Source organism: Colius striatus, chromosome 15 (assembly GCF_028858725.1).
Source record: "Colius striatus isolate bColStr4 chromosome 15, bColStr4.1.hap1, whole genome shotgun sequence".
Classification (NCBI taxonomy): domain Eukaryota; kingdom Metazoa; phylum Chordata; class Aves; order Coliiformes; family Coliidae; genus Colius; species Colius striatus.
Window position 1 is genome coordinate 4,833,533 of NC_084773.1, and position 20,593 is coordinate 4,854,125.

General features: G+C 51.0%; 1 protein-coding gene across 6 annotated transcripts in view; it reads right to left on the bottom strand.

Moving 5' to 3' along the window:
• Nucleotides 1-358: 358 nt before the first annotated feature.
• RAD54L2 (RAD54 like 2) overlaps nucleotides 359-20,593 on the bottom strand; it is a 70,626-nt gene continuing 50,391 nt past the window's right edge. For 5 of the 6 annotated variants that reach the window (XM_062008701.1, XM_062008703.1, XM_062008704.1 and 2 more), the window contains 18 exons: nucleotides 19,702-19,833; nucleotides 18,700-18,932; nucleotides 18,057-18,239; nucleotides 17,686-17,819; nucleotides 16,228-16,424; nucleotides 15,430-15,772; nucleotides 13,599-13,776; nucleotides 12,745-12,996; nucleotides 12,055-12,173; nucleotides 11,632-11,747; nucleotides 10,580-10,679; nucleotides 10,031-10,236; nucleotides 8,616-8,791; nucleotides 7,707-7,903; nucleotides 7,396-7,592; nucleotides 6,828-6,917; nucleotides 6,175-6,267; nucleotides 3,794-5,296 (listed from right to left, as the gene is read on the bottom strand). In XM_062008701.1, the coding sequence (XP_061864685.1) occupies nucleotides 4,311-5,296; nucleotides 6,175-6,267; nucleotides 6,828-6,917; nucleotides 7,396-7,592; nucleotides 7,707-7,903; nucleotides 8,616-8,791; nucleotides 10,031-10,236; nucleotides 10,580-10,679; nucleotides 11,632-11,747; nucleotides 12,055-12,173; nucleotides 12,745-12,996; nucleotides 13,599-13,776; nucleotides 15,430-15,772; nucleotides 16,228-16,424; nucleotides 17,686-17,819; nucleotides 18,057-18,239; nucleotides 18,700-18,932; nucleotides 19,702-19,833 (3,932 nt within the window). In that variant the 3' untranslated portion in view covers nucleotides 3,794-4,310. Of the gene's footprint in view, nucleotides 2,270-3,793; nucleotides 5,297-6,174; nucleotides 6,268-6,827; nucleotides 6,918-7,395; nucleotides 7,593-7,706; nucleotides 7,904-8,615; nucleotides 8,792-10,030; nucleotides 10,237-10,579; nucleotides 10,680-11,631; nucleotides 11,748-12,054; nucleotides 12,174-12,744; nucleotides 12,997-13,598; nucleotides 13,777-15,429; nucleotides 15,773-16,227; nucleotides 16,425-17,685; nucleotides 17,820-18,056; nucleotides 18,240-18,699; nucleotides 18,933-19,701; nucleotides 19,834-20,593 lie in introns of those variants that run through there. The other variant, XM_062008706.1, reaches the window with a different exon arrangement.

A 20,593-nucleotide genomic window follows, 5' to 3' on the forward strand; every position in this document is an offset into this window, starting at 1 on the left:
GGGCCAAGCGACCAACCCGCCCTGCTAGCCACACTCCTCTTTCCAACCACGAAAGACAGGCCACAAACTAAGGCAGCAGTAAAAGAAAAAGGAGAACAAAAAAACCAAACCAAAACCCCAACCAAATGAACCCCAAACCAACAGAAAACCCCAAATGCGACTCGGTGATGGGTTCCTTCAGGCTCTGAGGTGGGTGGTGGCCAGGCCCTGGGAGGCCGCAGAGGTGGCTCTCCCTCCTTCCCTCCCTCCATCATCCCTTTGAGGGCAGAGCTGGCCCAGAGTTGCAAGGAGCCATCATCTCACTGTAATCTACCTGACTACCGTCCCCTTTTACCCTCGGTCCCCCCCCAGCCCTCCCCCCGCCCTGGCTCTTCCAGGACTGGATTAACAAAGTTCCTCCCGGAGTGGCGAGACACGAGGTGTGAAGGATTTGCTGTACTTGTCCCCGTTACCCAGAAGCCACCCGCAGACCAACAGCAATTCAGTCATTTGCTGTCAGTATTAAGTCAGAATACGCATTATTTCTAGCAAAGTGCCAGTGAAAATCCCATCCCCTGCTTGCTGAAATACCTGCTCTCTGGGAGTGCCTGCACCCAGCCCCAGCCTCCCCGGTGCTCTGGGGCCTGATGTGCAGCAGGTCCTGCCCCAGCGTGGGCCAGGCCGGGCTCTGCTGCTCACCACCCCACAAAGCCCCGAGAGCTGTGCCAACAGGACCAGGGGCACACAGCAGCCGCAGACTCCCCCTCACGCCCGTGGCATCATGTCCCACAGCAGTAGCCAACCTTCACCCGACTGACTGTCCCCAGGAGTGGAAACCTGGGTGCGAGGGGAGGGCAGATGGTCACCCTCAGAGCCCTGCAGCTCTGCCCCGGCCTCCGGGCTCTGCTCAGAAACCTTCCTTAGTGTCCAAAAAACCTCAGCAGTGTCCTCGGTGTCACCCACAGCAGCACCTGCAGCCTCGCTGCAAACTGGCAGCTGCTTCACTCTGGTCATTTGGAGACAAATTCAGCAGCAAAAGCAAAATGGAACCCATGTAGGGAAAGCCCCTGCTCCAGGAAAACCGAGACAGGGCCCTCTGCAGCAAAACCCTGCGCTGAAGAGAGCAGTCGGGGGTGGCAGACGAGGAGGACAGGGAGTCCCATGGGGGAGGAGTTTTAGGGCTCAAGAGGGCTCCCCAGTGGGGAAGCCCCTGGATAACTCACAGCCTCTCACAGCTTCTGTGGGGTGCTGGAAATTCTTCCCCCAGCGCTGTGGGGAATCAGAGGCCTCTGGGCACCTCGGAGCAGCCCCCGTTGCCGTCAGCCCCCATGGGAGTCCCGTGGCCAGGGTGTCACGGCTACCTCTGCCACCGCCTCTCAGATGAGACTCTGTTGGGAACCAGGGGATCTGGCCCCTGGCTCAGGGAGCGGGACGTGAGGCAGAGAGGTGTCACAGTGCCCGGCCATGCTGGGAGAGCGGCTGAGGCTCTGTGCAGTGCTGGGGCACCGAGCCACAGCCGCCTTGAGCTGCGGGTGTTTGCCAGTGGGAGGAAGCCACAGGCAACGGGGCACAGCCAGGGGCAGCCGTGCCACGGGAGGCTGAGGGGTCTCCAAGCTGCTATGGCCGTACAGGAGCCAGGAGAGCCCGCACACCTCACCCTGTGCCAGGAGGTTACGGACACAAAGCACGTGCCTTGTGGCAGCCACACCTTGGGCCGTGCCGCGGAGCAGCAGGACATGGACTGGCAGCCTAGTGATGGGCCGAGCCCCTGGTGCTCTCCTGTAGAGGTGAGGAGCAGCAGCCACAGTGGCCACTGCCCACAGCCCAATCTTTGTGCCTGCCCCCAGCACAGAGCCCCAGAACAGCCCCGTTCACAGATGAATCCCCCCCTTAGCCTGATGGCCCCAGGCTGGGCTGGGGGAGGCCTGCCCACACCACAGCCTCCCCACACGCAGGTCTCACCGCTTGCTACTCTGGACAAGGAAAGCCCTTGCCTAAGTCCATTCCCCAATCCCACCGGAAAACTGTCAGCCTCACGGGGACGCAACGGACATCTGGGCAAGCTCGTCACACAAGCAGTGTCACGGGGTTGTGCGTGAGGTGGACACATAGAGCACAGGAGGGCAATGACTCACAGATGCAGCACTGTCAAGTCTTTGGAGAAACTCGCATGAACACCATCAGTTAATTTGCTTTGTTACTTTTGTGGGGGGGTTTGATTTTTATTTCCATGGTGCATCCAAAGACAAGTTGTCCAGCAGTTTGCTCAGAACCCCTCGGTTTTCAACTCCTAGGATATGTTAAAGAAGAAAGCACTATTTTAATGTTTGTCTTTAAAAAAAAAAAGGATAATTAAAATAATTTGCATAGCTGAACTGTTGCTCTAAGGCTTCTATGAATGGTGGGGTTATGTTTGACAGACAATGTCCATTAAACAGAGAAAGACACTAGGAAAGCCCCAGAACATTTTTATTAGGGTTTTGTAACACACGTGTGCACACACCCCCCTCTCTCTCTCTCTCTCAGGGAGGTCCCCATCTTCCAGCACCCTTGGATGGGGGATGTCAGACATCCTGCCCTTTCCTACACCTACTTGGTCCCAGCAAACACCAGTGACTGCGGCTTCCACGGCCCAAGAAGTCTCCTACGAGCTACCACTGCTTGAGGTCCTGGCTGTGCTCTGGGGACATCGCACCCAGGCGAGCACATCCCAGTGCGACACAGACGCTCCTGGATCTTACAGCCTCCATCCTAACGTGTGCACACAGCCCCTCACACACCCAGCAAGCGCAGCTGCGCCGGGGCAGCCCAGCCTGTCCTCAGGAGCCCCGGCAGCCAGGCGAGCAGCCAGCGCGGTGCCTGTGGGGCCAGGCCAGCGGCAGAGCGGGTGCCGCTCCCCGCGTGGGGAAGGGCTCTTCCCTTGGGAGCTCTGCCTCTCTGCCTTGCCCTCCACAGCCTCACAGCCATCCTCCTCCTCACAGAGGGTGCTCCTGCAGGAGAGGAAGGAGTCCTGTGGCAGCTCCTCCCTGCTCTGCTGCCATCCCCAGCAGGGCTCCTCCAGCCCCTGGGCCAGCCCCCGGCCCCGCTGCTGCTGGCTCTGCCTCCAGGCTACACTTGTTGAGCCAGCTGCTTCTCCCTCCCGCAGACAACCCAACAAGCAACCACTGCATGATGGAGGCCAGCATTTTATTTCTTTTTTTAATATGGAAATTAAGTTAAAAGTAGAAAGAAAGAGTCCCCCAAACAATAAATACTATGCCTTCATGAAATAAATTAATGTAGAGGTTCTGTGCAGGGGGAAGTCGCTCCAATCACAGATTCAACAGCAACCTGCACGGGGTCCAGGGGGTCCAGTGTCCCCTCCCAACCTCCTCCACTGCCTGGCACAGCGGGGCAGCAGCAGTGAGCCCACCTGCCCCTGGCTCTGGTGGGCTATGGCGGGATGAGACATGGCCTTCACACAGCCTGGCCGGGCCATGGAGCCGGGGAAGTCACCAGGATTCCCCTCCAAAGGCCACCCAGACATCTGGGATTGCTCTATTCATCTGGCACACGGAGCGGGCGGCAGAACCACAGGATCAACCTACCTTGGACAGGACCCTCCAGAAGGGCCGGGGCAGCTCCTGCCAGAGCCCTGAGCTCCTTGCTGCGGCAGGAGCCTGCCTGGAGCCCTCACACAAGTGAATTTGAAGAGGATGACAAACTGTTTGTGGGGTGTTTTGTTTCTTTTTTTTTTTCTTTCTCTTTTTTTTTACATCAATCCCCCCTTGCCCCAACATACATGACATAGAAGCCCCCCCACTCCCTCCCCAATAAAAACACTTCACCCCCAGCCTCTGCAGGAGTCAGCTCCTGGCCCACACCTCCCGGGTGAGAGAAGTTCACAGATAAGGCAGTTCATGTAAGAGGGAGCTCAGCCCTGCCAGCAGTCAAGCCTGTGCCTCCAGGCCTGAGAAGGGCAGTGACTCGCAACACCAAGCCCCCTGCTTCCAAACAAGACAGAGAACAGACACAGACAGACAGACAGAGCGTGGGAGGGAGGCACTCCTATGGTTTGCATCGCTGCTTCCCTCCTCCCCTGGCTCTTGCTTCCCCAGCCCTCGCAGGTCCACTCTATTCCCCCTCCCATCTCCCAGCCCCTAATACAATTCAGATCCTCGACAGCTAAAAAACAACAAAACGAAAGGAAAGGAACAAAATCAACCCCACACCACACCCTTCGCATCCATCTCCACCCGCTGCAGTGGCCCAGAGGGGAAATCCTGACTCCCAAAAAGGTCCTGCAACTTTTGCCTCCTGGCGGAGCTGAGACCGAGCAGGAGCGGGGCCCGTTATTTCCCTGTGATCTCTATAACATCGTCGTCCTTGTCCTCATCATTAGAGCTGCATCCCACCTCTGGGACCTCCTGGGGTTCAAACTGAGGCACCTGGGACCGAAGGAGGCCCCCGGCCGGGTAGCCCGAGTGAGGGGACATGTAGCCAGGGTAGGCAGACGCCATGCTCCTGGGAAGGCTGCTAGGCAAGACGGGGGCTGGGAAAGGAGCAAACATCCTGGGCTCGGGCAGGAGTGACTGCGTGAAGGGAAGCGAGTAATTGGGCAGCACCCCCGTCAGAGAAGGGTTTAGCATGAACGAGGGGACGCTGGCGGTGGCTGAGGTAGCAGCAGAAGAGCTGGCGGTGCCGGCTGTCAGCAGAGGGTCAGTAGTCACAGGGAACACCAGATGAGGGTCTGGGAGTAAATTGGGCAGCTGGTAGTAAGAGGAGCCAGTGCCCACGTACAAGGAGTTTCCTGGTTGGGAGGCAAACGGATGGGTTAGGTTGTGGTTTAAAGAGACAGGAGGCATGGCGAACCCACCAGAGACGGGGTACCCGTGTTCGTACGGCTGCACGGACGGCGGCAACTGGCGCTTCTTCTGCTGCCTGCGGGCCTGCTCCTCCGGCGCCGACGGCGAGCTCGACTTGCGCTTGCTGCCCCGTAAGTCCAACACGGCGTGGGCATCGGCGTGCTGGCTGCTGGCCGGCAGCGCCGCGGGCGCCGAGGGGGCCACGCAGTGACCGCCCACGCGCTGCTCGGCCCCTCGGGCGGGCATGGGCACGGCATTGGCGCGGGCGGCGGGGCCCTGCGCGGCGGCGCTGCTGGGAGAGCCCTGCCGCGACTCCCGGGCGGCCGCCGCCTCCGCGTACTGCTGCAGCTCGCTGATGATCTCGGGGCTGTCGGGGGAGATGGGCCGAGTGAGCTCCTCTGTGCTGGGGAGCTGCGGTGATGAGGCACTGTGTCTGCCATTGCTCGTGGACTCCAGCGAAGAGCTCTGGGAGCCTGGAAACAAGGGGGAGGGGGCAGGTGAGAGAGACTAGCAGGGGCCAAGAGACAGCGGTGGAAAGGAAGGCGAGGGTCTCATAGGGAGGCTATGCGGACGGCTCTGAACATGGGTGTGACAGAATGCAGCCAGGGAACTCTGCTCCAGACACACACGGGTAGGAAAGCACTTGAGCAAGCCCCGCAGAGCACACACCAGCCCCACACACAACAATCACAAACCCCCCAGAGCACACACCAGCCCCACACACAACACTCACAAGCCCCGCAGAGCACACACCAGCCCCACACACAACAATCACAAGCCCCGCAGAGCACACACCAGCCCCACACACAACAATCACAAGCCCCGCAGAGCACACACCAGCCCCACACACAACAATCACAAGCCCCGCAGAGCACACACCAGCCCCACACACAACAATCACAAGCCCCGCAGAGCACACACCAGCCCCACACACAACAATCACAAGCCCCGCAGAGCACACACCAGCCCCACACACAACAATCACAAGCCCCGCAGAGCACACACCAGCCCCACACATAACAATCACAAGCCCCGCAGAGCACACACCAGCCCCACACACAACAATCACAAGCCCCGCAGAGCACACACCAGCCCCACACACAACAATCACAAGCCCCGCAGAGCACACACCAGCCCCACACACAACAATCACAAGCCCCGCAGAGCACACACCAGCCCCACACACAACAATCACAAACCCCCCAGAGCACACACCAGCCCCACACACAACAATCACAAGCCCCGCAGAGCACACACCAGCCCCACACACAACACTCACAAGCCCCGCAGAGCACACACCAGCCCCACACACAACAATCACAAACCCCCCAGAGCACACACCAGCCCCTACCTGAGGCAGCTGTCCGACGGTCTTCATTGCCCTTGGGCTTCCCAGTGGTCCGGATAGCAAAGATCCGCCCGTCACTGGTCCGGATATACGTCCCTGGAACAGAGGCAGAGCTTCATTCATGGCTTCCAACCTCAGCTTAGGACCCTGGATCCCTGAGCCTGCCCAGGTAGGAACAGGATGACAGTGCTGCATACAGTCAGTCCATGATCATGCAGAGAGATTAGTGTGTGTGGGGCGTTCTGCCTTCTTCCTCACTGCTCACTTCCACCCTTTCATCTTTCCTGGGTTGGAGTTCACCCCCAAATGGTGGGAAATGGGGAACTTCGTGCTTGGGACAGAGTTTGCTCTGGGAGCACCAGGAAGTGCTTGGCTGCCCCAGTAGGTGCAGTGGGCATTGTGAGGAGGAGACATCCAGCCACAGCTCCTCTCAGAGGCAGGAGCAGCCTCTGCTGCAACAGCCCTGAAGCATCAGCCTCAACAGCACAATCAAAGCATGAGCTGCAAGACAGTCACTGCAAAGTCCAGATCTCCTCCCTTTCTTGTTTCTTTTCCTCTGAAGGGACTGGTTCATGCTTTGCCATCCTTTTCTTTGCTAATTAGCATTGGCCAGGGTCCTATCCACAAGTCTTACCAAGAGAGAGAGACTTCCTTACCTTTTGTCCCTCGGATGATGTGGATGCTCTCACCAGCACTGATTCTTGCCTGTACATCAGTGGATGTGTTTGTACCCGGAATCACAATATCTGGCAGCGAGGGAAGAAACAGAACAGTGTCTGTGAAATGCATGCCAGCCACAGGCAGGAGCAGGGATGTGCACCACCAAACCCCTTTGCTTGCAGTGCAGTTTTCTCTCTCACGTGCTCCACTCGAAACCCTGGGTTTACTTCTGAGCAGCACAGGAAGGCAGCAGAGACTCCAGAGAAGCAAAAGCCATGCTGCTCTGGCACAGCATCTCCCCAGTCCCAGTCAAGGACAACTGGTGACAGTACTTCAGGCTCTCTCATAAGGAGTTCACTCCAGCAACCCACCAGGCACACATCCCTTGCACCATTCAGGGAAAGTCCTCAAGGTAAGGGGAACCATTCAAATGAAGAGAGGCAGTATCAGTATCAGACAGGCTCTGATGCCTGTCTGCCCACAGCCTGTCTGGGCATCAACAACTCATTCTGCTCCTTAATTCACCACGGGTATCACAGCTCACAGTGAGCATCAGGAACTCACCTGTGGTGGTGACAATCTTCTGCACAAAGACACCAGCTCGCTGTAGATAGTTGATGGGGAAGTTGACAGCAGGATTGGAACTTGAGGTTGACCCTGCACTGCCCATGGGGACGTGCCGGGGCATCATAGGAATGGGGGTGGATTGAACTGGGCGGACGCTCGCCACAGGCTTGTCCTCACCCTTGAGAGCTGGTCGCCTAGTGACAGAGGAGAGAGGAAAATGCAGTGCCCCCACTGACAGGGCTAAGTGTTCTCTGCCCCCTCATTTTGTGTCTACAGCACAGGAAGAAAGGGAAGAGGCAGGTACCCACCAGTTCCTCTGGCTAAAGGCAGGGATGCTGGTCAGACTCTGGTCACTGGCTGGGTAATACTGTGCGTAGGACGGCCGGGTGTAGGGGACGGATGCTCGCTTCTCCTCCTCATAGCTCTTCTTGGCTGCTTTCTTCTCTGCCTTGGTCAGCTTGTGCTCCTTCCGGTTGATCAGCAGTGACTCATGCTGAAAAGGCTCCTGCAAGCACAAAGCAGGGAGGTTCTAACAGCAACACACCACAAGAGGGAACCAGCACGCCCCAAATGGCACCCACCCAAGCATCAACACTCAGGCTGCCCCTATCCCAGGCTGGGGCAGGGGACAGAGCAGTCAGAAGGCGGGGAGGGTCATGGGCTGACCATGTGTGAGGCAACGCTGGGGAAGTCATCAAGGCTCAGCTTGCAGAGTGACAGGCAGCTAAGCCATTGATCGCCATTGCTAAGCCTGCCTGGCCAAGGCTATAGTTTACCATGAGTGCGTGGCAAAGGGCACAGCACCTGCCCAGATGGCACCTGGTCACAGGCCCATCCTGCAGCACCACTCTGCCACAGACACTCCACAGCACAGGCCAGAGCTGGCTGGCCCTGCCTTGCTTTCAAGCCACCCCAGGAGCAGAGCTGGCAGCAGGCTGAGATATGCCACTGCCACCTTCCTGCCCAGCAACAGGCTGAAGAAAGGGATGTGCTACGACCTACCCTCCAATCTGCCCAGGAGACTCATGGTTCTAAACGTATAGAAGATATAACAGCAAAGAGGTCTTAGGGCTCTCTCTAGAGGATTGTTTTACCTATTCCCACCAGCACATAGATGCATCCTTCTTGTCACTATGTCCCCATCACACAGCTCGACTCCTCCAGGCCTCTTCCTGCTCGTGCAGTGCTGTGCCAGCAAGGAGGCAGGTTGCTCTTACCTTGGTGATGAGGTGAGGATACTTGAGACAGGCTAGTTGTAGAACAGACTCCTTCATCTTGCTCGGATTGAGGGAGAGCTGAGCAGGGTCAGACTCCTCTTCCACAAAATGCAGCAGGTTCTCGACCTCCCTTCGGGTGAAGTTCAGCACTGGGTTCAGATCATCCACCACTCGATCTGGAAAAGAGAGGGAACTGAGTGAGCAGAGAAAGGAAGGGGTAGGTATTGCTGCCTGCTGCCCTTCCTGCACTCCTATCCTAACAGAGCTCCCTGCTTGCAATCTACATGGTCCTCAGAAGCTTTCCATAAATGTCAGGGCAGGGAAAAAAATCATCAGCCATGTTCAGGGATGAACCTGTTTGCCCAAGTCAGGCTGACAAATGCCTTGTGCTCCAGACAGCACAGCAATGCAGCGTGGTGTCCAGTCTCACATCCCAGAGCTGACAACATACAGGCCCTGGGACAGAACTGCAGTCACATCAGTATGTGCCCTCACACAAATCCCACCAGAAAGGCTCAAGTTAATAACCAGGTGCTGAATTTAAAGAACTCTGTTGAGACCAAAGCTCAGAAAAGCAGTCACAGTCCCTCCCTCACAAGAGCCTGAAAGGTTTCCTTGGATGTTACTTCTGGCACAAAGGGCAAAGAAGAGCATGTGGAGAAAACAGCTCCATCCAGGACAATCCTGGGAGCAAGGCAGCTGTCAAGGGACTCTAGCTCGAGTGCAAGACAGCGTACTGAGCCAATCACACTGGGCTGCTCACTCTGGAGATGAGCTTCAAGACAAAGAAGGATGCAAGCAATAGAATCCTTTTTCGGTCACCATAACCCTCAGCTGCATGCTCTACGAGAGCAGCCTGACAGCTGGCACAAACCAGCACAAAAGATACTTTTGGTATGAGGGCAGGTCAGAACTGGCATGAGTTCATTATTCTTGGCTCCTAAGTAAGCACTATCAGTCAAAGGTATCAATTCCTATTTTAATGTTGCTATTTTCCCTCTCCTGCTGCTGGGGAAATGGAGGTACAAGGTATTTAATAAGTAATACTCAGTTTAAAGTAAAATCCAGGCACAAGGGAAAACAGGCTGACCACTCCCCAAGTCTCCAGTCTCTTGAAGCAGCCAGAAGAGAAGCGGGAAAGGCAAATGGCACTGCACTGGACTGGTAGTACAACCCTGCTGCAGAATGCTGTCTCTACAACCCCTACTGCTCTGCCACAAATTTCTTACAGGATCTCATGTCACTGCCAACTCACAAACATGAAACACAGCCCCTAGGACACAGTCTGTCACTTCTTTGGCTGTCTGGTTTGCAACCTTAAGAAAAGAATTTATGAATACACCACAGAAACAGGACTTAAAGGAGCAGAAAGGAGTGAAAGTCAAGAGTAGACTTCCACGTCCATCCACACTTACCTGACATGCCCTGCTTGGAGATCTGACGGTCATAGATCTTCTTCTCAAGGGTGTAATCAGAAACCAGTCTGTAAATGTGGCACGGCTTCTTCTGCCCATAGCGGTAGACACGGCACACGGCCTGGGCGTCGTGGCACGGGTTCCAAGAAGCATCAAACACCACCACTCTGTTTGCTCCAATGAGGTTGACACCCAAACACCCAGCACTGGAAGTTAAAGGCAAATTTCAAATCGCTGCCTTGGCCAACTTTCAAAGCTTCTAGACAGGGAGAGTCACCACAGCCAAGAGGCCATGGGGTGTCTAGGGAAAGCTCCCTCCAGTCATACAGGCAACTTCAAACCCTTGTTTGGTTTATAAGACTGTTGTTAAACTGTTGCAGAGCACTGAGGCTAAAATCCTACACCCCTAGGGAATTTAGAAGCAGATGTCACTATTATCCCATAGCACCTTGAGAGCATGTTCAAAGCAAGTGAAGAACTAAACCCCCATATGCATACAGAGCATCGGTGTGAGTCCTGCTCTGCGCCTTTCTGCTCCAGCCAACTTACCGCGTGGACAAGAGGAAGAGCCAAACAGAGGTGTTGCTGGGGTCATTGAACTGGTTAATGAGTCGTTCCCTTTCTGAGGCAGAGGTGCTGCCATCCAGCCCTAGGGAGGAAATTAAGGACACGTTTAAAAGCTCTGTGTGCTTGGGAGAACCACTTCTGAAACACTGAGCTTTGGCACTGGATTACAATCAATTCTAGGTCTTCTTTGAGTCACACAAGCCCAGAACCCCAACTGGACCACTCAGTACCTAATTTACCCAGTCAGGCAGGTGCAAGGCAGCCAGCCAGGGTGGGATTTGCTAAAGAAAAAGCCCGAGTGAAACACTAATCAAGCTTCGCAAGACGAAGACTGAGAGTGCTACAACACAAAAGTCAAGCTTCATACTAGGGAAGACAGACAACAAGCAAGAGCAGCAGACACAAAGGCCTCACATATGCTGGGAGCTCGAGGAACCAAGAGAAAGCAAAATTAAGAAAGCTTTTGGCAAAAGCCCATAGACTGGATCCGAACACAGCAGTGCTCTGCTCCTGGGCAGCAGCTTGCTTCTGGCAGCTCTGCAGACATCGGGAACACCATATTCACTGCTCCTCTCAGTCCTGGCCTGTAAAGTAGCCACACAAGGCAACAACCCATGCCAGAACAAGACTTAAAGCTGGAAAGAGGGGAGAAGGAATTCACAGCCCCAAGTTAGTGAAAGCATTCATCAGCAATTCTGATTTGGGAAGCAAGATCTAGAAAATAGGCAAACAGGATGCAAAATGTATCTTTTACAACTTAAAAAAGCACTAGTGTGTGAGATGTTAAAGATGTCTAACATCTGAGTAAGATGTCAAAAAGAAGATTTAGAAATTATCAGTTAATTGCTATCAAGCTGATGCTGCCTTCTGAAGCAGCTCCAGAAACCAGTCTGAAAAAGACATCATCAGAGGAATGCTTCAAAAGAGCATTTTCATACCCAGAGACAACTACAAGATGGTGGGTGACTTTCAAGACTTGTCACAGAGGATCAAACAGTTTCACACCAAAAGAGAGGAGGACTGGCTGCACTCACTGTAATAGTTGATGTTTCGGACCCAGTTGTGAACTCCTCCATCTGAGCCTGGAGGACTCGGCATTGGTCTCTCTGCCAAAAACTCTTCAATGACGGATAACGTGGACAAGCTCTGGCTGCAAAACCAAGATCTCTGTTCAGGAGAAAGCCCTCACAGCAGCAAAAGTGGAGTATCAGAACTCTACTCAAACCATGAGAGCATTGATGGCTGCCAAACCCCGTTTCTGGCAGCACACCTCTCACCAGTAAACTTGATAGTAGCAGAAGTATAAAATCCATGGAGCAAAACCAGGATGTAACACAACAAAGGAGAAAAGGGGAACTGCCACATCACCCCCCTGTGTAACAACCTCGAGTACCAGGAGGGTCTCAACTACTCCAGCATCTGGTGACTGTGGGATGAGCTGTTTATACTTTGCTTACCTGAAGACCAGGATCTTGTCTCCAAGCTTCACACTTTCCTCAATCAGGTGGAACAGTAACACCATCTTGGGTGAATTCTCCAAGACTCCCGTCTGGTAATTACACAAGATGTCTTTGGCCTACCGAGAAAAGGGAGACTGTTACAGGTGGAGTTGCTCAGTCCCTGTTTAACAGTCCTGTCTCAAGCTGAGAGAGTGAAGTCATTGCAGAGAGGTTACACACATCCCGCTAGGTCAGGGTGGCAGCATTACTCCCAACCACTGCTGTCACTTCCCATTCCAGAAGCTCCAAATGACAAACTTCTTGAGTGTAGATGAATGAGCATTCTCTTGATTAAACCTCAAGACTCTCTACCCCGAGACCTGTCCTCCAGCCCACTAGACCTACCACCAGATTAAACTTCACAAGGTTTTTGGCCAGATGAAAAAACTGGTATAACAGAGTGCTGCCTACACTCCCACCTCAGGAGTCCCAGAACGTGTCCCAGCACCATGCAGACACGCTTACCAAGTTGCAATGTGGTTGAGAAAATGTAAGAGAATCCCCCAACTCTCCAACAGAAGTGTTTTTTCCCTTGCTCTGCTTCAGAAAACTGCCCTAACAAGAAGAGGTACAGTCTTTCACAGTACGTAGCTAGCCTATGTTTACCATAACTCTCCAGGTGAAGAGTTTTCCAGCAGAAGTACTCACCCACTCATAAGTAACGACCTGATTTGCTCTCTCCTGAAAAGGGTTGAAGCCAACACTCTGGAGGAACTTGCTGTTAGTAGCCTCTCCCACAGGTGATGCCAACGCATTGCTCTCTGTTTTGACTTTAATTCCCTGAGGCTGGCAGCGGGAATTAGTGCTGGCTGTGCTGAGGTCATCCACATCCAAATCCTGCTCGTTTGCCAGATTCTCCTTTTGCAGAGCTTCATACAACACATCTGGATGGTTCCAGATCTGAAGGGGTGAAAAACGAAAGCGGTTAGGCCTGTGCTGGACTGCTGCTTGCCAAGGACTGTGGACTGAAAGCCCCCACAGCTATTCAAAGGAAAGAACTAACATGTTGATTGTCTCGTCATCCCCACATGGAACTGCAGAGAAAACCAGCCTGCATTAAGGTAGTAAAACCAGAAAACACGACTCTGTCATGACATAAGGTACAAACCATCTGAACCAAGGCTCTCCTGACTTCAAAATTGCCACATGTTTCCCTTGAGAACAAAATGAAGGCATTCATTGTGCACCCCACACAGCACAAACCCAGAGGAAGCAGTTTGTTTGCACTGCAGCAGGTACATGGTTAAGGTATCAGTCCAGTACTGGTTCAGCTGACAGCTACAGGTTTCTTGCACTAATTCTGACCCAACATTTAACATCCCTGCACCTCAGTTCTGGACATGGGGATAACAATTCTCCTGGGCCACTGCAGGGCACTGCAATGAAGAATGCAATGAAGATGGTGTGTGTGGCCTGCCACACTTTACCTCCTGTTTTGACCCAGATTCCTGTCTCTCCATTACATACTAGAACATCTCTTTGTGTCTCATGCCAAAACCTACCTTACAACAGACACAGAAAGCCTTGAGTGGGTTCAGTCCCAGCCAGCCACTGTTGCCTGCATCTCGGAACCGGTTCATGAACTCTGTATAAAGGGCCCGCTGGATCTTTGACAAACGTACTAAGATGACATGTTCTTCCTTAGATGGGAGCTGAACCTTCAGCACATCGTGGCCTCGCCTGGGAAAGGAAAAAATAAAGAGAGATAAAGAGAAGGAAAGGAATTTCCCAAAGTGATTCTCTGTGGCTGTCTGCAGGGTAAGGTTTTGACTTCTTGCCCATCCAGCTGCAGGGAAGAAGACCTCTAGTTGCATGCTTCTCTAACGCATGGCCCTTCTGAGATACAGTCTCTGCAGCCAAATACCAACTATAAGCACAATTACAGGGATCAGAAATGTTACAATCTTCTAGCACAGGTCGCAGTGTTAACAGAGAGATGAAAGTCCTGTTTTCCATGGGGGTTGAAAACCAGAAATAAGACCTAAGGTCTCTTTTTAGCTCCCCCAATGACTAAAGACACTCCAAATCACTGGTCCAGTGATTAAAACCCTCATCTGAGAAACTACGCTGATTTATTTTCAGAGTGGTGGAGACATCATCACTTTTCATATCTGAGAGCTCACGAAGCACTTTCAGATCCTCGGGTAGAAGATGACAAAATGTGCACATCCAAATTAACTAAGACATCAAAATAAACCTGAGGTCACTCTGGTACAGCCAAATCAAACTCATACCAAAGTGCTGTTTTTCTTGTACCAACTTTACTCCTACCTCCGAGGCAAAACAGAGCCATAAGGACCACTGTGCCATTGACAGATTGAACAAGATACAGATTCTGAAAGAAAAATGGAGCTGCTAACCAAAGAATCTCCTTTGTGGTCTCCTCTGTGTGCTTAAGATCCTCCAACAAAGACAGATTAAGTATCTGTTTAAAACTCAAGCCTAACAAGCTGGATCAATGGGCAGAAGCTAAGTGCTGGGTCTTGCCCTTGGGCCACGACAACTCCATGCAACACTACAGACTTTGGGATGAGTGGCTGGAAAGCTGCCTGGTAGAAAAGGACCTGAGGGTGTTCATAAACAGCTGTCTGAACATGAGCCAGCAGTGTGCCCAGGTGGACAAGAAGGCCAATGGCATCCTGCCTTGAATCAGAAATAGTGTGGCCAGTAGGATCAAGGAAGTGATTGTCTCTCTGTGCTGGGCCCTGGTGAGGCTGCACCTCAAGTGCTGTGTTCACTGTTGGGTCCCTCACTACAAGAGAGACATTGAGGGGCTGGAATGTGTCCAGAGTCAGGCAACAGAGCTGGGAAAAGGTCTAGAGCACAAGTCTGATTGGGAGCAGCTGAAGGGCCTGGGGGTGTTCAGCCTGGAGAAGGCTGAGGGGAGACCTTATTGCTCTCCACAACTCCCCGACAGGGGGTCGTAATGAGGTGGGGGTTGGTCTCTTCTCCCAAGTAACAAGTGATATGACAAGAGGAAACATCCTTAACTTGTGCCACGTTTAGCTCTGATATCAGGGGAAATTTCTTCATCAAAAGGACTATCAAAGATTAGGAACAGGCTGCCCAGGGAAGCGGTGGAGTCCCCCTCCCTGGAGTCATTTCAAAGACGTGTAGGCATGATGCTGAAGGACGTGGTTTAGTGGTGGACTTGGTAGTGTTCACGGTTGGAATTGAAGATCTGAAGGATCTTTTTGAACCTAAACAACTAAACGATTCCATAAGGCAGCAGGATTAGCTGTACTCCATAAACCCAGCAAACGAGCAGGCTAAATCTGGGATGCAGGAGCTATCTGCATGGGCTACAGTGCTAAGAACTCCTTGAGGACTCACCGCTGCACAAAGCCTTCCAGCAGGCTATGCAGGACGTGGCTGCGGTACCTCATGAGCCGCACATCCTGCGGGGTGCTGTCAATACACTGCCCGTTCAGGATCGGCCGCTCAAACATGTTGCTGAACTCCTGCCGCGAGCCCAGGAAGTCGGGTCGGACAAAGTCCACCATGCACCAGTACTCGATGAGGTTGTTCTGCAGCGGGTAGCCGGTCAGCACCACCCGCCGGCGGGAGCGGATGTTCTTCAGGGCCTGGGAAGTGCTGGCATGGCAGTTCTTTATCCGGTGTCCCTCATCACAAATAACCACATCTGGGCCAGGGCGAGACAAGGCTTTCTCAATCCCTGAGGATAAGGAACATTAAGTGTTAGTTAGAGATGAATAAGACAAAGTTGTAGTTTTATATAGTCATCAACTTCAGGCTGACTCGGGAATTAAAAAGTAGCTAGACACTAGTAGCTAGACACTACATGGTAATGACCTGACATGACTGTCCCTTGATTTCTGCTCAATAACTTGCATTGCATCAAGTTGGGTGTCTTGCACCACATCAGACTGGTAAATCTCCCACAGACAAATCCCCAGTGTACTGATCCCATGCTTACTTACAGCCACTTCAAGAAATAAAAGACTCAACCACAGCTCAACAACATTCCATCTCCAAAGACACAATCCTTCCCAAAGTCTGACCATACCAGGGATGCTAAAAGCAAGTTATAGGTGGCTTGCTGTGCTGCCAGAGTTGATAGCCAGTTGGACAGCAGAATCATACTCTCTCTTTCGAATACTGGTCTCTCACCTTTCAGAAGCTCTTGCTGTCGGTCTTCCTCATCCAAGTCGATAATGACAGGGCCAGTTTGTTTCTTTGATTTCTTCTTCCTGCCAGTGGCAAAGGACTTCTTCAATGAGAGGAGACGGTACATCTCATACCCCATCAGCAGCACACCACCTTCTACTACCCAGTCATTCACCACCTTTGCACGTGCAGCTGTTGTTCTGCAAAACAAACCAACCAACCAAATAAATGGTAAGCTTTCTCTTCAGTTTCAGTTTGAGCCACTGGCTTGGAGTCTGTTGAGAAAAAAGACCTATGAAATTAATTAAAGCATTTTCTCACATAAAACCAGACAGAGGAATTCAATGAAGTTTCTTTAGAAGACAATCTGGTACGGAGGAAAAGAAAACAGCCTTTTATGTGTCATGGTTAGCAGGGCTGAGAATGACAAACCCTTACAGAAACTGAGCTGTAGAAGTTCATCATGTACAAAAACAAAACTCAAGAGCATCCTTTTTAAAGAGCTGCTCAGGAGACTGCCTCTGCAAAAAACATTTTCAGAACAATCTGCCAATATATGTGGTTGCAATGGTCTAGTTGTATATCCCCTGCTCTTGTATCTTCCAATGTCAGTGTCTCTCAATTATTCCTTCCCTGCTAGTTTGCTCAGAATTTGTTCAGGTCAAGGCATTGTCCTCACTCAAGCCTCCCAGAGTACACCAGATCCAATCAAACAGGAAACACATGGCTCTAGTTGCATCAGCAGATACAAAGTACATTCCACTCAGAAAGTGAAGACCTCAACAGACAGAGTATGAACACAGCTGATGAACTGAGAGCTCCCTGGGATCACTACACTGTCCTGATCCAGGCAAGAAAACTGACCCAGAAAGAAACAGAGATCCACGAGCCAAGAATTCCACACTAGGCTGAAACTGCAATCACTCATCTCTCCTTGACAAGGAGGCTCTGTATAACTTGCAGAATCCCTCAAGGACAACACAATTCAAAGAAAGTCACAGTGTTGGGTAGAAGAATCCCTAAGCATGTGAAAAATAGCAGGAGGAAAGTCAAGTAACAGTTAAAATACAAGAGACAGGTGGTGTAGGGGGTATATGTTTCAGGAATCCTGGGACTCTGACAGGACTAGCAGTGTACCACCAGAAACAAACCATGGCACTTCTGCTCCTCTCTGCAGAAGTAGTTCTGTCTCTGGAGCAGGCTTCCTGATATTAGTATATGTGGAAGGACAGGACGACATGTCAGTAGCGTGAGAAGGAAGTACAAGATAGAAATATTGAATTAAAGAGACAGTAAAACTCTCACAGGCACTAGAACCCTTCCCTCAAGACAGCATCCACAACACATGCAGTTAAAAAGAGTATGGAATTAGCCCAAACTAAATAGTCTGCAACAACAGTTCTGATAACAGTTCCATACGATACAGCCCAAGAGCTCAAAAGAGCTTTTACTGGCACTTACTTGTGTTCATCATTCAGGATGTGGACTTTGAAGGTGCGGGGCTGGACCTCTTTGGAGTTATAATCAGCAGGAAGGCTTTCAGGTGCTGGGAGCCACATGTTGAACTCTGCTAGCCAGTTCTGGAGCGTATTCACCTGAAAAAGTTAGCCATGGAAGAATTAAAGCCCCAATTGAGTCACTTGAGATTTTTTAAGAGCCAAAATGAGAACAGAGAAGGAGCAGACCAGAGCATGCAAACTCAGAGACACAAGGAATGAAAGAAGGACAAGATCAAGGGTATGATAGAGATGAGACACCAATCAACCTTCTCTACACAAAGAAAGCAGTAGTGCAAGAAAGTCTCTCAGCCAGCCCTTCATGTGGCTACTTACAGGTACAATGGCAAGAACAGTCTTTGCCTCTGTGTGCCGAAAAAGTACATCCAAGAAAGAGATGACCTGTATGGTCTTGCCCAGGCCCATGCTATGTGCTAAAATACACCCAAACCCACTGCTGGTTTTAAATCTCTCCAAGGACTCGACCAAGTTGTCATACAGGAATCGGATCCCACCGATCTAAACAGAAAAGCAGAAAAGGCTTTAGAAAGGTAGGAGAAAAAAATAAGATAGGTAAGTATTTACAAAGTAGCAATCACATTAGGATTTCATAAACCAAAGAAAAGAGGAGGTTTCAAGTTCACTACAGTACTAATCTTGAGAAGGCTTCGAAAGTCAATGTTTTTAGACACTCACAAAACTTCCTGAGACTATAACAAGTCAGAATTCATTTGAAGCCAGAGAACCTGACTTGGGGCTGATTGGTTTGTTTTTAAAATGTTCACCTAAATATACAAAGATCTGATGATAACAATAGTCAAGGTTATACATAGTCCTTTAATTTGTCCTCATTGACTGACTGTCCACAGAAGTCACCACCACAACCAGACTGGTCACAGAGCTCACCAAAGAAGTTCTGCTGAGATGGCAAGGCAGGCTTGCCCAAACTCATTGCATTTTCAAGGGTAATAAAGCCCACCTGATGAGGTTTTACTGCGCGTGCAAGCTGGGGAGCCAGGAAAATGTCCTCCTCGTTTGGTGGATGATTGATGTTGACAATGACTTGCCCCAGAGCATCTGACTGATTTAAGGCATCATTCACATGAGAGCCACTGCTCTCTTCACTGCCATCCTCCTCCTCTTCATTACCAGAGTCACTGCTATCAACAATTTGCAGGGCATCATCCTCTCCTGAACTCAGCTCAATCACTTCTGTCAAGTAACCAGAACCAGGAGAGAATAAGAGCAAAGATTAACTTGATGTCAGGGTTTATCACGCATGGGAAAAAAAAGGTCCTGTCAAGAAAATAAGGACGCTGCCTCCTGAAATTCCACACTACGCTGGTGACCTATTCTGAACAAGCAGACACGATACAGGCACACATCAGGCCCCTCACACCAGCACATCAAAGCATGAGTTTCCCTCAGTTTCCTCATGTTTCAGAGGACATTAATTTGGACTGATCCAAAGAGAATATGAGACAGTTTCTGTGAGTGTTTTACATTCTCCTCCACATGCCCTCTTAATTCTCAAACCCAGACATGCACTTTATCTGTTATTACAATGTCTAAGGACCCCAAGGAAATCAGGCAAACGTACTCTACCAGAGTGGTATAAAGGAGTCAGGTTAGATCCAACTGGGACAAGGGACACAAAACCCACTTTCAGTTGCAGATCTGAATACTTAGGTGCTCCTTTTATACACAGCAGATGATGCCACATGTCTTGTAAGCATACTTCAGCAGAGCACTGAGCAAAATTAAGTGCATTTATAAAGCAGAAATAAACACAACAGAATGCCTTATGGACCATTTTAGAAGTGTTAGTTTAGGACTCAAAGGCCAGATGTGGCCTTGGCAACTAATAGGCCTACAAAAATCTGAAATGATTCACTACTGGAGCATCTGATTAGATGAAAACAGAAGATCTGTGGCTAAATATACAGCATTGTGTGAGAAGACTAGGTAATTGGTCACTTACCATCTTTAATGCTATTTTTTCCTTTAGTGTCATCTTCACTGCCACTGCTGGTACTATCTAGGCAGATCACTTCCTCAGCCAGGACCTGAGGGGGGAGCTGGGTAGCCTCTGCTGTTCTGAAAACGATATCCTCTACAAACATAAATTACAAACAATAAGTAATTCATAATAATGGGGAAGGAGACAAAACTGTTCAGGAACCAGACAGTACTTCCTTCCACTTTTGCTACAGTAACTTAGCCCTGGAATTTTCCATAACAGACTCTCACTGTCTACAACGTTACTATGACTCATCTTCCTGGGTAACAATCTCCTCCTTTCTCAATATGCTGAAACAATAGCCCACTGCTGATGGCACTCTCTCTGTTGCATGCCCTGGCTAGGGCACACTGACCATGCAACGTCCCTCTTTGTGGTTTTTTTATTCCTGTTTTTTTTTGTCTCAGAAGTAAAAGCTGGTTTTCACCCAGTAGAGAAAGTACCAACTGCTGAAGGGATGATAACTGTCCGTTGTTAGTTGGGACACTGTAATAATTACATCCCACACATTATAAACAACTTCTGCTGATCAAGACCATTTGTTTGTATGTTTAAGTACTGCCATGTGGGGAGAGAGGTTAGCTAACAGGGCCAAATAAGCACCGCTGCAGTGACTCAGCAGGCATTGATGTTATTCTGCAACAGTCACAGTGTGGCAGAAGAGCTCTTATTCCTTCTGTCCCCACATAAAAATGTTTTGAATACTTGCACTTAAAGGGAGAATATACCTTTTCCCAACAGGTAAAGTCAACTCAAGAATTTCTTACTTCTGACAGCTTCCAACTGCACTTCACTGCCCTTTACATCAGTCTGAGTGGCTGTGCTATAAAATAGATCACTGAAGCAATCCAGA